The sequence below is a fragment of the Perna viridis genome, chromosome 10 (genome assembly GCF_037379345.1).
Source record: "Perna viridis isolate PV_CMFRI_1.1 ecotype Kerala chromosome 10, ASM3737934v1, whole genome shotgun sequence".
NCBI classification, from domain to species: Eukaryota; Metazoa; Mollusca; class Bivalvia; order Mytilida; family Mytilidae; genus Perna; species Perna viridis.
In genome coordinates, this window is record NC_142454.1 from 16,524,077 (window position 1) to 16,540,305 (window position 16,229).

Sequence of the window (16,229 nt, forward strand, 5' to 3'; positions counted from 1 at the left end):
TTCATATAATGTATTATAGAGTATATTCATTTAAACTTATCTATCATATTCATTTCAAGAAAGTTATGCTTTCATTAATAAAAACATTTTGTTTTCTTTTTTAATGAAAATTGATGTAATAAATCTCATATTACAATACCAAAATTGTTTCATTCAAAATTGATTATTGTGTCTTCAGTTTAATAAACTTCTGTGTCTTTTTCAGAAACAAATTAGTTTAATCTAGTAAAGTACATGTATACATGAAGTACATACATAATTATCTTATTATTATCAAAATGATTTTAAACCATATACCAGGAAAATATGACATACAGGAAATTGGGATGCTGGGCGACCCACGTTCTGTTGAGTGGATACTCTTGGTGTACTGTTAGTTTAGAACAACAGGCAGGGATTTTATCTATGATAAAAAAAAATTATTTAGTCATTGAAAGATTTCATCATCAAAATTTTATTTAAATCCAATTTCCAATTTAGTTTTTAATTATTGCCTAGCTTTTCAACTCACTTAATTGTCTACAATTGCATGTGCAACAGTGTTCATATGCCCTGCCAAAACTTTAAGGATTAGCAGTACTTGATGTATTTGGAGCTAGCATGAATGATATCCTAAGTGGTGATCCACAATTTGGTGTGTTTACATTTACATAAGATCATGACTTATGTATAAACATTGACGCCTAGAACCATGATAATCAGGATTACCCACAATTTTCATTTTTATTTCCAGACGTTTGAGTACGCTGAACAAATGTGCAATTATGAGAATTGTGACCCCTACAAGAAAAAATGTAAGTTTAATTTTTTTGATTAGTATCTTTTTATTGTATGTTTTTGCAATGTGGTTTGTTTTGTTTGTTTGTTTGTTTTTTTGTTGTTTTTTTTTGCAGTACATTATTTTTATGGACTTAATTTTTTTTTTTTATCTTTAATTTTTAGCTAATGACCATTCTTTCCAATATAAGCTTGAACAATATTTTTTTGCTAGGTATAGTTTTTGAAAATAAAATAAGACTTGTATTACATTTCATTAAACTACTTATCTGTATCCTTATGTATTTTGAATCTTTTGTTTATTTTTAATTGTTTGAAAAAGATATGAGATTTAAATTTTTTACAAACATGTGACACCATTTGTTTTTGTCACAGGAAGCCTGGCCACTCATGTTAGAACATCAGATGATATTTTTCAAATTTTATACATACATAACCTGGGCAAGTTTCCGTAGTAAAACATTATTCTTTTCCTTTATAACATAAATTAAACTCCTACGAAAAATAGTATAGCCTTTAGTCCATCATTGATCTCTGAAAAGATAAAATTGACCCAGGTAATGTTTTTGAATAGGATAATTATAATATACTATCATTTACAGTAATTAGGTTGTCATCCTTATTTCAATAGAACAGGTAAAAGTGTTCTACATGACCAATTCCATATCAGGTGTATAGATTCAGGAGGTTTTAACTTATATAGATGTTAATGTTCTACAGGAGTGGATATCTGTAGTGTCAAAGATGTATTATTATTTTCGTGTTTTACTATTATTGGGATGGTAAACATTCTTTGGTTTATAACACTGGTAAGTTAAAGGATAAAGATTTTAATCTCTAAATCAATCTCTGCAAGAGTTTTTGGTAAAAACTCAATGTTGCTAATTAAAATTCAACAACATTTGTGAAGGCTTTAGAAATTTGAATTTTTTCCACCAGGAATATTTATTATTCAGGAATAATGTTAATCCGCATGTACTGTTAGAAAAGATTGTTGACAAAATTGTGCCAGCTTTTCACTAAAGATTTTACGTGAACAGTTCACCACCATACACAATTTAAAGTTTTAATTTTGACTTAAAAAGTAACAGGAAATTAAAAATCGAATCCTTTTGAGGTTTAATTCTACATCATTGGAATTTGGCTCCAAGGAGGATATCATTTGTTACTCTGTAGAAAAGGATTTGGTTTGTTCATTTCTTCGTGTTTAACGAAATTTACATTTCTATTCAAAGTAATGTCAATTTAATATTCCTCGCTGATGCAACTTCTCACACTACAAGATTAAAATTGTAAGATTTCTTACGTTATTTTTGTCAACAAGTTGAATACAAGTGAAATCGATCAATGACATCTGCTGTTTCTATGTAATATTAAAAACATTAAATGAGGCAGGCTCTTTGAGGGAATTATGTTTTATCTAAAACAGTGAAACCTATTTTGCCACTAGATGTTGAAGGAAAGTTACTGTGACTTTGTAAAATATTATAAATTAATTCTAATGGTGTAATTTTGTCAAATTTACATTTGTTTGATGTGAGTTTTATTATGGAATTCCCTAACATGCCTCATTTATGTTTGGTTGCTTTTAATCCCATTCTGTATGGACTCCTACTTTTTACATCTCCATTGCCTCAGAATTACGCTAGCGTAGGATTTTAGTACCATGTGATCGAATCCCCACCAGGTGAAAACACTGTACTCAGTTGCTTTGGAACTTTTGTGCATTTTCGTGCTCATCCACTGTCATGCCTATATAGTGTTCCTGTATCATTTGAACTGAATACCCTGTTTAGTTTAAAAGTTCATGTTTAATGGAGATGTAGGACTTCAGCAGATAAGTGCAAATGGATAACAGAAGTGGCACTGGGTTTATCTAAATACCAACATAAAATTATCTATAATGGACTAGAATTCCTTTTGACAACTGTTACATGTATTGATAAGATTAATTCTCCATCTTTTTAGGGAGATAATCTGTTTTTGATGGTTTTAAGATTTTTGACCTTGATTGGAGATTAAGAAATTCACAAATAGGATTATCTATTCAACAAGTCCAAATTTTCATTGTGCATTAAACTACCTGCTATTTTTCCAGAATAATATTGTCAATTGTTTTAAGTTGAAATATAAACAGTGGGTTGGCATTACAGATTAATGATTTGACATTGTAATATTTTTATTGTGCATTACTGTGGCAATAGTTTCTCTACTTGGAATATTGAATTATTTTCCCACATTTTTTCCCATGATAGTTTTGCAACAGAAAATTGATTTGAATTATTGGAATTTCCATAATGGTCCAATGAACATGCTGATTCATTATATTCCAAGGAATCAGCTGAACAAAAACAAGTGTTGATCATGATTCCGTAAAATGCAGAGGACAATAGTTGTCTAGGTGTTGCTACTTCATGAAAAATTAATGGCAGAATGTCAGATTTATTCTCATGTGAACTGATGGATTAATACATGTTAGTGTATTGCATAAGAGGATTAAGGTTTGAGTTTCAGACAGGTAGGGATTCTCAGATTTTGAGAAGTGATAGGCTTAACAAGTTGATAAATTTTGAATTCTCATAGAAAGTCTGGTTAATAGATCAGAAATCTTGTGGACAAACCGGTGTTATAATTCTGAAACTTATGGACTAACTACTTCTAGAAAAATCATGATGTTACTTTACTGGGAGGAGTCATACATATGTCGAAATGGATCGAAGTTTATATCCAAGGTTATTTTATGTGCATTTATATGTACCATTTTAACTCAGTGACCTTAATACAAAATATGCAAATGAAGGTTAATTGCTAGAAAAGAATAAGTTTACTTAAGTAAAATATTCCTAGTTTTAATTTATGCAGTAATAGATTTTTGTATGAAGCAGATGAGATTTTTTATTCTGAATAGTAAAGATGGCTACAGATGTGAGACTTGAATAAAACTAGGATTAAAATATCGATTGTCGATCATAAAACATATATACTGGTACTGTGACACTCTGTGAATGGAGTGTCAGACTGTGCCTAGCACTTTTATATTAATGTTGAGAAATTTTATGGTTTCAGGTTATTTTGGATCAGCTTTCTGAAAATTATTGCTTTCATAATTGAGTTGGGTATCACATTTCACAAGTTGCATAATTGTCAATTTCATCAGCACTTGTTTCCTTGTCAATCCAATTAATCATCTCCACTATTTACTTTTAGAATGAAGATTCTGATGACGATGAGCAGTGTGCGCTGAGTAATAACTGGAAATACCAACCCAACATTCGACGCTGGTCAAGAAAAGGCCTTAAAGACAGTACCGATAACACTCACACTGGGACAATTACAGTAAAATCTAGTTCTAGTAACGATAGTCTATTAGCTGATCAAAACAGTAGTAGTGAAACTGGTGATAGTCCAGTGCTCGATCATAAAATGCACCATGATATTCGTAAATCAACGGACGATTTATGTGTAGGGAATCATTCCAAAACAATGGACAATGGGGTACCATCTGTGACATTTAGTCCAAGATTACGAAGAGCAGCTAGTGAAAGGATTAAAGGTGCCAAAAGTTTTTTAAAGCGTGTAGAAAGTTTCAAAAGTCGGAAGAATAAGAGACTTCCTAAAGCCGGCAACATGGTTGAAATAAGTGGTCCTGTTGTTGCAGATAGTGCTGAAATGAAGGAGAAAATTAAGCATTTAAATTGTAAGGACTTGAGTCCAACTAGTGAAAATATGCCTCCTCCAGTTGACACTAGTTCTCCACTAGAGGTGAAATCTTCAGAAATACCTGAACCATGGTCTAATGAAACAACAAACTACAAACAGACCACTGGTCCAATGATTCATACATTGCCTAAATGTAACTCACTCTGTGATAGATCTGTACCTAAAAATAGTGCTATGAAAACAGACGATTCCTCACCGAAAGATAGCGATAGTAGCAATAGTATATTACAAGAACTAGACCTGTCAATGTCTATAAGTGATTCAAGTTCTGATACATCTATGACATCGCAAAATTGTGCTTTATTTGGAAGTACACCACATGAACGATATCGACACAATCGATGGACAGACAGTTCCGAACTTTATTACTTACCTAATGATTATGTTCCTGGAAAGTTTCCCAAAACTCTTCATGAAGATTCTGATGGACTCAATAGTAGAACTGGTAGTTTTAGCTATTTACAAGAGAATGCCTCTGATTCTAGTACCCCTATCCCAGTGAGACGACAAGGGTCCGCAAACCCAAGAGTAGAACATAGAGGTAGTTTCTATGACAATGTACCATTAGAGGAAAATCTAGAGGCTGCACAAGAGGAACTTGATGATATTTTACACAAGTTGTTCCAAGATATTAATGGGCTTAACAAGGCTATCTATGGTGAAGATGCTGGTAAGCTTTTAAAACTTTTTAAATACTAGTAAAAATGAAGTACCATTTTTTTTAATGCTGTATTCTAATGTGTCTATTTACCTCTATAATAAATGGAAAATGTGGCCAGTGAATCTTAGGGATTAAGGTAAGTGTGTCATTATGAAATGTTTATTTATCATTCTTATTAAGTAGATATGCAATTAGAGAAACACTTTCAACAATCTAAGTTCATGTTAAACTATGTAAGATACAGTGAGATTCACCACATTCTGAGCTTGACACCAATATATTTTACCATAGGGTAAAGTTGACAAAATTCAAGATGAAAAATGACTTCTTTGGCACAAATTACTTAACATTTTAATCCATAAATATATTGTACTTTAATGTAAACAGTTTAGTGTAAGCTGTCCCATTTTTCATACACTGTAAAAGATGTTTTTTGTATGAGTACATTTTTTGGTAGCGTCATAGCAAATTTAAACATAAAAAGGGATTTTGTTGTGTAAAGGTTTCATTAATCAGCGATGACTCTCTTGGTTTGGCATGCATTTGCTTAAAAGGTTACTGAAAAATGAAGAAAGATTAGATTTTATTTGTCTGTTGCATGTTGACAAATTCTCATAAATTTTTCCAAATTTGGTAAGGAATGTCCATTGATGGGGTAAAGTTTCATCAATTTGACGCAGATTTCGTTATCAGATGAATATTGCATGTTAGCACCTTTTATCGTAATTTAGCCATTTGAAAACTTTCTGTAACTTACAAACGTGAGTTGTAAATATTAGTAATTTTGCACTGTATACTACTCAATGGAAAGAAATTTTATACTCCAAAATATTATAAACAAATATATGTCTAAAGAATATAAACAACTTGTAAATCTTTCTGAATGAGCAATTTTTCACAATGACTGAGGTTTTCGATTTCAGAATAATTTTGTTATAGTTTCTAAATAGCCTATTTTTTTGTATTGATTTATGTTTCCATAGCATGAATTCGAACAGGAGGGCTGAACATTAGGATTATTAAAGGATATAAGTATTTGCCTCTTTGAGAAAGAAATTGGCTGGTTTTCGACTATATGTAATGACCTTGAGCAATGAGCAATTACAAATTGAGCCACTGCCCATTTCATCGATTTTAGTAAATTTTTTAATTCATTCTAAATCCCTCAAGTAAATGCATTTGAAATACATTGGTAAAGGATGGATTTAAAAGTTTATTTCAGGTACATGTGTAAGTGAAATCTATTCCTATTGATCATGAAATGTACATATATGATTCTCTTTCTCATATGCCTACAATGTTGATATATGTGTACATTTTTGTACACGTAATTAGACTAAAACATGTTCTTAGTAATTGCCCTCCATTTTTGGTAAAACATTAACCCATAGGCTTGGCAAACAGATGTTATTTCCAAAATTCCCCATATAAATACTTTTGTATGTGGTTATCTAGCCTGGAGACATGTGTTTATTTGTTCTGGTAGTAAACAAAATACTGTAAAATGCTAATTTCTTCATGTTTATAGCATCACATTTTCAAGATGGTTAATTTTATTGAAAAATCTTTCCCCTATGTGATCAAGCACCTACCAAAATTTTTCTTCTAAGTCATTAACATGAATGAAAAGTAAAACTGTAAGATATAAAAAAAACCTTTTAACTCTTCTATTCATCATGAGAAATAAGGTTAACCAAAACTTTATGCATGAAGTACATTTGGGATTTGTTTTGACATTTTTTGTCACCACAGTGTCAAACTAGCTGACAGTGACGAACTCTCTCAGCAGTATATATGTTTTAATGTCAAGATTTCAAGAACCATAAATTTTTACATTTATCTCTACAGTGAAGAAGGAAAGTTAATAAGTGAAGTCCAAATCAAGAAAGTCTTCATGGACTTGATCATGTATATATAGAACAAACTTTTTAATTGATTTTTGTTACCTTAAGCAGGTGTTAAAGCATAGCCCTAATATCATTTTTATGCTAATTTATTCAGACATATCCACTTTACAAGCCAAGTGCATTATTGTAGTAAGGGTGTATCCTCCAAAGTTTTTTGTAAGTCATAGATTAATGATTTAAGGCTAACAGTACAGACATGCTTCTAACATGGTTTATTGAAATTACAGCTGTTGAATAAATGTGATACTTAGTAAATTGCACTTTTTATACCCCCACTCAGAAGCAGAGGACTATACTGTTTTATCAGTGTCTGTCCATCTGTTAACATACATTTTGTCTTAACTACACTGGGACTATATATAATACTTGTCAGTTCTAATTTAACCCCAGTCTGAACATCTTATCAAAAAATATGGTCTTGATTAAAATAGGACCATTCTTCTAATATTAGGTACCCTATTATTTAAGTTCATACTTTCATGAACTGCACATTTTAAACAAGTGTAGTATGCTTCTTTGTACAGGTTGCCATTGAGGTGTTGCTGATAGTTTTAAGTGCTAAAATAAACTATTGCCCTGTTTGCTGAGTACGTAGGTACCTTAAAGTGGTTATTTCTTGATTTTATAGTAGACCAATAATGTTAGTAAAATATTTAATAATATGTATATTATAACAAGAATCTGACCAAACACTTTCTATCTCCATTTTAGAAGAGTATGAGCCTCCACAATCCAACACTTCACAAGTAACAGATATAGATGACATTGCAGACGACAGTCTACATGACGACAATGATGTCACAAGTGGTACTGTGTCATCACCAGACAGCAGTGACCATGATCTGCCAGACTCTTTACATGATGACTCAGCAGAACACATTGAGCCAAGAGAAAGGAGGGACTCAGGTGTTGGGTCATCTCTCACAAGGGCCCCAAGGTGAGCAGAGCATTTTCATGTCCAAATTTTGTCCTCTTACAAAGAACCGTTATGAATGATCAGTGTAATTGGGTACTGTTCAGTAGTAGTGAAAGTGAAATGAATGGTACCAGAATTTGAATAGTAATCACAAGGAATATAATCCAAATCTAGCAAAAAGACGCACACAATGTAGAAAATGAAATAACGAAAATAACACACACATAGAAACTAAAATATCAATGAGCAACCTGGACTCCATTATAATCTGGGAACATTGACCAGGTGCACTGATAAGGTGAACAATCTTTATTTTTCTAGAAACACTGGCTGAATTACTCATAAATTACACATACAACAGTCTCCAGTTGCAGTTAGTTAGTTTTTTAGGGTCATTTCAATCTTTAAAGTAAATATTTTTATCCTCACCCCAGTTTTAAGTAATTCTATTTGCTGTATAGTGACAGAAGGAAGAGAAACCGGATAAGATGGCATAGTTTCCAGAAATCTCACCGTCCAATCTTTGGAAGTCAGAATGTTCATATTACAAACCTATCTGTCTGTCAATTGATGGTGCTACAGAAACTCTCACTGTGTAAATTAACGGGTCTAATTGAAAAATACTCACAGAATCGTTCAGGATGGAGTTGGACTGTACCAAGATTCATGAAACGGAACAAGATTCCAGATTACAGAGAGAGAAATGTCTTTGGAATTCCACTATTGGTAACTCTGCAAAGGACAGGTCAGCCATTGCCACAGAGTATATTATATGCCATGAGATACTTGCGGAAAACTGCTGTTGATGCAATTGGAATCTTCCGTAAGGCCGGGGTCCGTTCTAGGATACAGAAGTTGAAAAATGATGTAGAAGCAAATCCAGGTACTATAACATCTATGAATAGATTAATAGTGGGGGAAATCATGATTTGAATGAAAAGATCTTTCATTGACTGGAAATATAGGATCAAAATCAGAATTACAGGACATTTATGTGTGTAAAATACTAATGAACCTGCTCATGTTGCATTTATACTAGACACTCATGATGATTAATTTGTCTTTTAACCTGGGTTAGCAAAAGATACCTTATTTCATTCAAATATTATCCCATATCATGGATTACATTAGTCCTTTAGTATCATATTCTTATTGAAATGGTGACTAAGCAAAATGCCCATATCAGTAACCTAACATCCTCGCTTCACTTTAAATTTAGTAAAGATGAAATATATTTATTAACCATTTTATTTTCTGCATTGAGACTGTGTCATTGTAATGCTCCTTTGAAATTTCACATTTCTTTTTATTGTGCAACACCATTACTGATATTTTTCTAAGGTGATTTTATGGGCTACGGTGAATAAGCAACATTTGAAGCAAATCAGCTTTATGCAACGAAGCAGACAAAAATCAATGATTTCACTGTCATTTGCAATAAATATAATATCAGGATAATAACAGAAACAGCTGGAGGTGCCAGGTAGAACAAAACTAGAATATTTCTCAATCTTACATCATTTTTTGGTGAAGAAAAACGGCGGAAGACGGAAGACTTATTGATTCTTTATACGGCAGACACTTGGGAAAAACTATTAGTTAGCCTATATAAACTTGTTATATTCGTCCCACACAAGTTTTACATCACAAAAGATGCTGATGATATTTCTTGTTAATTTCACTTCAGTCATTGATTTTCCAATGGAGTTAAGTCATGTATGACACTTGAATCACAAACCTGAACAAAAGACACTCAATAAATCATCCAAAAGCCTTCTATAATTCATAGATTTTGTCATATTTTTGTCCATTAGCTGTGGATTTAATCATCAAATGTAAACATATTGTCCATGAAACTTGCATAAGTGTCCAAAATTAGTTTGTGGTTGAAAATTTGCATCCAAACTGTGACACTAGAACATTTGTAATTAAATTCTTAATTCATGTTCTTGCTGATAAAGCAGCAATGACATTGTTTGTATTCAGATTATACTGATCAAATACCAAATATTGACTATGTTTTTAATCTTTGAATTGTAAGTTGCAGTCAGAGAGTTTTCTATGCTTATGTGAAGTTTGCAAATATTACAAGCTTGTATTTTAAACAATGTTTTCCTATTTTTCAGATACTATAAACTTTGATGATCTCCAGGCGTATGATGTAGCAGACCTACTGAAGCAATACTTCCGAGAACTTCCTGAATGCCTTATGACCAACAAACTCTCAGAGATCTTCCTAAATATCTTTATCTGTAAGTTTTTTTATGCTCTAACAATGATATGAAAATGCACCACTGATACTTTCCCATTTTACTTCAATTAATTTTCTCTTATCAGAAAGTTGATTTCCGACCAAGACATATAAGTAGATCATTGTTCTATCATTTGAGGTGGAGACTTAAAAACATTGACCATGTGACATGTATCACCTTTTAAAGCATGAAGGGTGTTGCATCTTTATGGTAATTATTTTCAGATAATTAGACTTTCTGATGGAGATATAATCACAAAAAGAGAAAATTACCTCTGAAGATAGAATTCCATTATAGTGTCCAATATTACATAACATGTAATGTGATATTTATCATTCATCTTACGAATGATTGATCACTTGATATAATCTTTCTCTGAGATGAAGGATAATTTTGGTCATGAAATTGACAATTAATTGATGTTATTTCATTGATATTTCTTTTTGAATATAAAGGCATGTTGATTGCATCAAATAATCGTTACATGAAGTTGAATAAGTCATTGAAAGCTGGACCTTTGATATTTAGAATTTGAAGTAGTTTGAAAATCTGTTTTGTGCATGTTGATCATAGTGAAGAATGCATAATTTCTATGTTAATACTTTAAAGTATTTGGTCGCAGCTGCACAAGTTATTTTTACTGTTAGTCTCCTACTTGCTTCTGCATTGCAACAATATATGCATAATTTTAATCCTGCAAGATGTCACACAATCGCACTATCATCCTCAGTCAAAAAAAAAAAGAAACTGTTCTCTGATGTTTTGAGAGTGTCCCGGAGAAAATAAAAAAATGAAAGGATGCATTTGATGCATATATATGCAAATGTAGAAATATTTATTTTTTACCTGTTATGCAATAAATGTATTGAAACTTAAAAGATAACTGCATTTTTCATAAAAGTATTGATTTATTTATGTTAAAATATTATGTTATGAATGTTTCACCATTGACAACATAAACCTTAGACAAAATTCCTGCCGTATTTAGTTTTTTCGTCCAGTTGCTTAGTTATGGTCTGTATCCATTTTCCCATCTCATGTACTTTTTGGATGCAACTCATTTTAGATTTTGATAAGATTTTATTAAAATTTTATAGGGTAGTCATACATCATATGTATTTGTTTACATTTGACGGCCATTTGAATTTTGTAAATTTAAAATAATGATGAATTTAAGGCTACATGTAGAAATTTTAAACTTTCTATTGATATATGATTGAAAATGATTGATGTATAATTCTGGACCAATAAGATGCTTTTTTTTTGTATCAAACTTATTTTTATTTTTGTAGCTTTACCAACAGAATCTAGACTTGAAGCCATACAAGCCACTGTGATCTTACTCCCTGATGAAAACCGTGAAGTTTTACAATCTCTCCTCTATTTCCTAGCTGATATATCCCAAAATGCATCTGAACACCAAATGACAGCTAGCAACCTTGCCGTGTGCTTTGCACCATCACTCTTCAGTCTCAATGGAACTAAGTCAGCAACAGGAAGTCCAAGTCCAAGGCGACCGCGTAAGAACATCGGTGTGCCTGATGCTCGTGAGCTGTTGGAACAGAAGGCTGCCCATGAGTGTCTGACTACTATGATAAATGAGTGTAAACAACTCTTCACGGTAATGATCTTAAAATAAATATTCACAGCTACTTTTTTCATCAAATAACATAAAACTGTGAAAGTACTGTATTTCCTAGATACCAATTTTCATGGTTTAGGGAAGAAACACAAATTCATCAATTTATTGAATTCATGGTTTTGAGGTTTTCAGTATACACATCAATGTAAATCTCCTTTTTGTTCGGAACCAAATTTTCTGGTTTGGCCTACCCACTAAAACCACAAAAATTGGTACCCACAATATTGTTTAAGTATTAGTTAATTTCATTACTACTTCATTCCTTATTCATCTTTTTTTCGTTCAAGAAATTTTATCATTTTTTAAATATCAAATTTATCTTTGTAAAACTTTATTATACAGAATGAAACTTTTATAAATTTCAGAACTAGCTTCATGCTGCCTGTAAGAAAAATTAGTTGTTTGAACATTTTAAATTAGTGATAATCAACAATATTTTCCTTTTGTAGGTTTCTGAGGCAACAATGAGCAAATGTAGGTTCTCCTATATAGAACAAGGTGACCCAATCTCCCTACAGGAGTTCAATAACAATTCAACAGAAACAGAACCAGGATACCAAGGTTTTGTTGAGGATTCAGTTCAAGGACTTTTAAAGGTATGAGATGTTATCAGTTAAAGATGATAATTATTTTTAGCAAAACTTTCAATTTATTTTTTTTTGTTTATGTTTGATGTTTTTGTTTGTGTTATTATTATTATTATTATTATTATTATTATTATTATTATTATTATTTACTGTTTGATTAGGGTATTTATTTTCTGTTTTTAAATTCTCAAATATATTTCTGAAGGCATTATTCCTGTTTAATGTCTGACTGGCCAAAGGGAGGTAACTCAATTGAGTTTTTTAAATTACTTCTGTTACCATTTTAAGTCTTGCTTCTTTATTTATAGGAATCTCATGATAAATTCCGAGGATGGGTTTCAGTGTCTATAGCTAGTGATGTTGATGTATCCTTTAAGAAAGTTGGAGATGGTCATCCACTCAGACTGTGGAAGTGTTCTGTAGAGGTTGAGGCCCCGCCTGAAGTTGTCTTGGAGAGGATCCGAGATGAAAGGTTAGTGGATCATCATTTTGTAATGCAAAGAATTCTGAATTGAACTTACAAAATAAAGGGTGTAAAATTATTCATAAACTAATAAACAAAGTCTGAGAGAAATTTGAGGTCTGCATTAATGTCTTTGAATTGTACATGTAATCGTGTACCATGTGGTATCTCTAAATAATTTCAGGATTGTTTTCAGTGGTCTTTAATTTAATTTTGTTCAATGCTAGTACAATCATAAACTTTTCTTTAATCATTAAAACAGTAGTATTAAGAAAACAAAGCTTTTGAGCTCCACTTTCCACTTTTAGTTCAAACATTTTATACACACAACTATCAGCATGGGGTTCAGGTAACATGATACACAATTTTTCATAATTTGTATCTTTATATGTAATAAGTACAATATTATTTTCATTTTTAGACATGTTTGGGATGAAGATTTACTCAAATGGCACAATGTTGAGAAGATAAACGATAAAACTGATGTTTTTCAGTACGAAAGGAACTCACTTCCTCCTCATCCGTCAACTCATTTTTGTATACTGAGGTAAGTTCTGTAATGAGCAGTGTAGACAATTAATCGAGTATTCTAATTTTGAACATTCTGGGCATACCTTAATGTAATGTTTGAAGCTATCTTCAGAGTTTTAGTTTTCTTTTCAAAGCTGAGGCATCATCACAAATAAGTGTTTACCATGCAGGGATGATTTTCTTCTGCTATTTAACTTATGTATGTCTTTTCAAATCCTGATTTTTGCCATTGCAATTAACTGTCATTTTTGCCAAATTCTACCTTGTAAAGGCATGCCTTGGTATGAAATTTGAAGTTTTGAAAAAGTTAAAGCTGTGCTTAATGAAGAATCCTGTATCTTGTTATATGATATGTTATGTATTTTAATTCTTAATGCTATCATTTTTATGACATTTTAGGGGCTGGAGAACAGACCTTACTAAGGGAGCATGTGCATTGGTTAGCACCTCGGTGGACCATCCTAAATCAGAACCCCACGAGGGTATCCAAGGTGTGGTCTTAGTGTCCCACTTCCTAATAGAACCCTGTGGGGCTGGGAAATCCAGAATAATTCATATGTCGAGAGAAGATCTGAGGTTTGTTTGTTTTTATCAACTGCTTTTTTGGTTTTAATATAGAAGTCTTGGTGTATGGTCTGCATATTGTTGATAACGGGGATAAAAACAAAACATCCTTTTGTAGTTAATATGTGTCAGTATTGAATTATATCTAATTACTAAATATAACAATAAATCCAACATCATTCTTGCTCTTTTATTATCAAAATAAGTATCCTGTATAAGTCTTTTATTACTGTTTTTCAATCAAAACTTCAATGAATATTTATATTTTTATTATTATTATTATTATTATTATTATTATTATTACAGGGGAAGAACTGCAGACTGGTACAAGAAAGCCTATGGTCATATCCTGGTCAATAAATTGGAAAGAATTCGAGAATCATTACATCAAAGTGCCGATGGACCAGAATCTGTTGTTTAATAGAAATTCCTGGTGATGACATCACAATGACTAGAATCTGTTGTCTGATGGAAGCTCCTCCTACCTGTAGGTATTAGCTGCAGAAAGGATGTGATGTCCATCTCCTACACATTGACATTTGTAGAATATGTGTCCATATTCAAAGTTTGGACAAAACCACATACATCAGAAACTTTTAAAAATGTGAAAGTACAACTGTTTTACCAACAACAGTTGCAAGAAAGCCTTTTAGTTATTCATTAAATATAACATTTCAGTCAAAGTATACACCTTGTCATACTAGTTGAAATAATTTAATTTTACTTATATTGAATGTAATAGGCAACAAGTTTGAAGATTTAAGGAGATGATGTAAGGTTGTAATGGATTTCTCATTGATCATGAAAAGTACCGGACTAAGAATTTCTCTGTTCTGTATGATATCCTTATATTGGATCTGGATGACCACTTTTAGCATTTATAATGCATTTATTTATGTGCCATTTCAATTTAACCTCATACATTGTGAAAACTCATTTTTCCATTTTTAGAACTTTTTGTCTTTAGGGCTTTTACTGACTTTAGTTAGCACAGAATTTCACAAGTGCACACAATAGGATATTAGATAGAATTTAATCCAACCTCAATACCTCGTTTAGTTTTTTTTAAATGGCCAAGAATCCTTGATCAGGAGCAGAAAATGAGATTAGACTAAGGGGAAATAACTCAATGCAGATAAGGGAGAGAACTCCAGACACCTTTGGTGCTAGTCATTTATTTTCAATTTTAAGTCCCTAACTATGTATTTTGTTGACATTAATCCATATGAATTACCTCTACAAGTCTGTTCTACAAATTTGGTTTTCATGATGAACTCCGATATTTTTCAAGAGCTTGATATGGGAGCTAAATGGTTTTTAAATCATTGTCATTATGTATCAAACGATTTATTCCATCATTTTACAATATTTAAACATTATAGCTATACATATTTATAGCTTGTCAGTCGATTAAACATTAAGTAGTCAATATATGTGTACTTATTTTGTTAACTACCAATTGTTACAAAATGTATATTTCAGAAGTGCAATGGTATTTATTACATTATGTGTAATGAGAGTATACATTTTGTGACAGTGTAAATAATTAAATGTTTGTAATAAATGTATTGGAACTGTTTCATTGATATTGTGTATATTTCCTGTGAGGAAATGTACATTTCATTTTACCTCAAAATATATTTCCATTATTCCAACTATTATTGTTATTCAAATGTTCATTAATCTGTTAAGAAAAATGTCAAAAATTAAAACATATAAACAAAAGTTCTCTTTATGTCTCCTGTTATTATTGTCTCCTGCTTCATGGAAACACTGATTGTCTCAGTGGTCTTATGGTAGGGTGCTTGCCACAACTTCTGGAGGTCATAGGTTCAATCTCTTGCTGGGCGTACCAGAGATTTTAAATTGGTAGTGTCTGCTTCTCTGCCAAGCACAAGGCATGTTGCAGATAGAATTACATTCTTGTTTAAATTCAGAATAAAGTTAATAGGTGTAAGAATTAGTCTAACTTTCGACTAGCTTGCTTAATTCGTATTCCTAAATACATTAAAAACATGCTGTTGGATATAAAATAACCCATTCTCTTCCACAGAGTTATTGGTCCTTCACTCAAAAAAAGTTGTTTTTTTTATGAGGATGGCTCTTGTACCTCTATGTTAGTGACAATAGTTCAGGTTAAGTTTGTCATTGATTTTGTTATTCCCTTGTGTGATGAAGCAGATATTTATACATTTACTTTCTTCACCAT

General features: G+C 31.7%; 1 protein-coding gene across 4 annotated transcripts in view; it reads left to right on the top strand.

Moving 5' to 3' along the window:
• LOC148604740 (rho GTPase-activating protein 7-like) overlaps positions 1-15,745 on the top strand; it is a 121,646-nt gene extending 105,901 nt beyond the window's left edge. For all 4 annotated transcript variants that reach the window (XM_088551052.1, XM_088551051.1, XM_088551053.1 and 1 more), the window contains 11 exons: positions 734-794; positions 3,985-5,167; positions 7,777-8,002; positions 8,443-8,864; positions 10,108-10,233; positions 11,526-11,854; positions 12,325-12,471; positions 12,771-12,934; positions 13,347-13,472; positions 13,856-14,032; positions 14,327-15,745. In XM_088551052.1, the coding sequence (XP_088407178.1) occupies positions 734-794; positions 3,985-5,167; positions 7,777-8,002; positions 8,443-8,864; positions 10,108-10,233; positions 11,526-11,854; positions 12,325-12,471; positions 12,771-12,934; positions 13,347-13,472; positions 13,856-14,032; positions 14,327-14,441 (3,076 nt within the window). In that variant the 3' untranslated portion in view covers positions 14,442-15,745. The remainder of the gene's footprint in view (positions 1-733; positions 795-3,984; positions 5,168-7,776; positions 8,003-8,442; positions 8,865-10,107; positions 10,234-11,525; positions 11,855-12,324; positions 12,472-12,770; positions 12,935-13,346; positions 13,473-13,855; positions 14,033-14,326) is intronic.
• Positions 15,746-16,229: the final 484 nt, after the last annotated feature.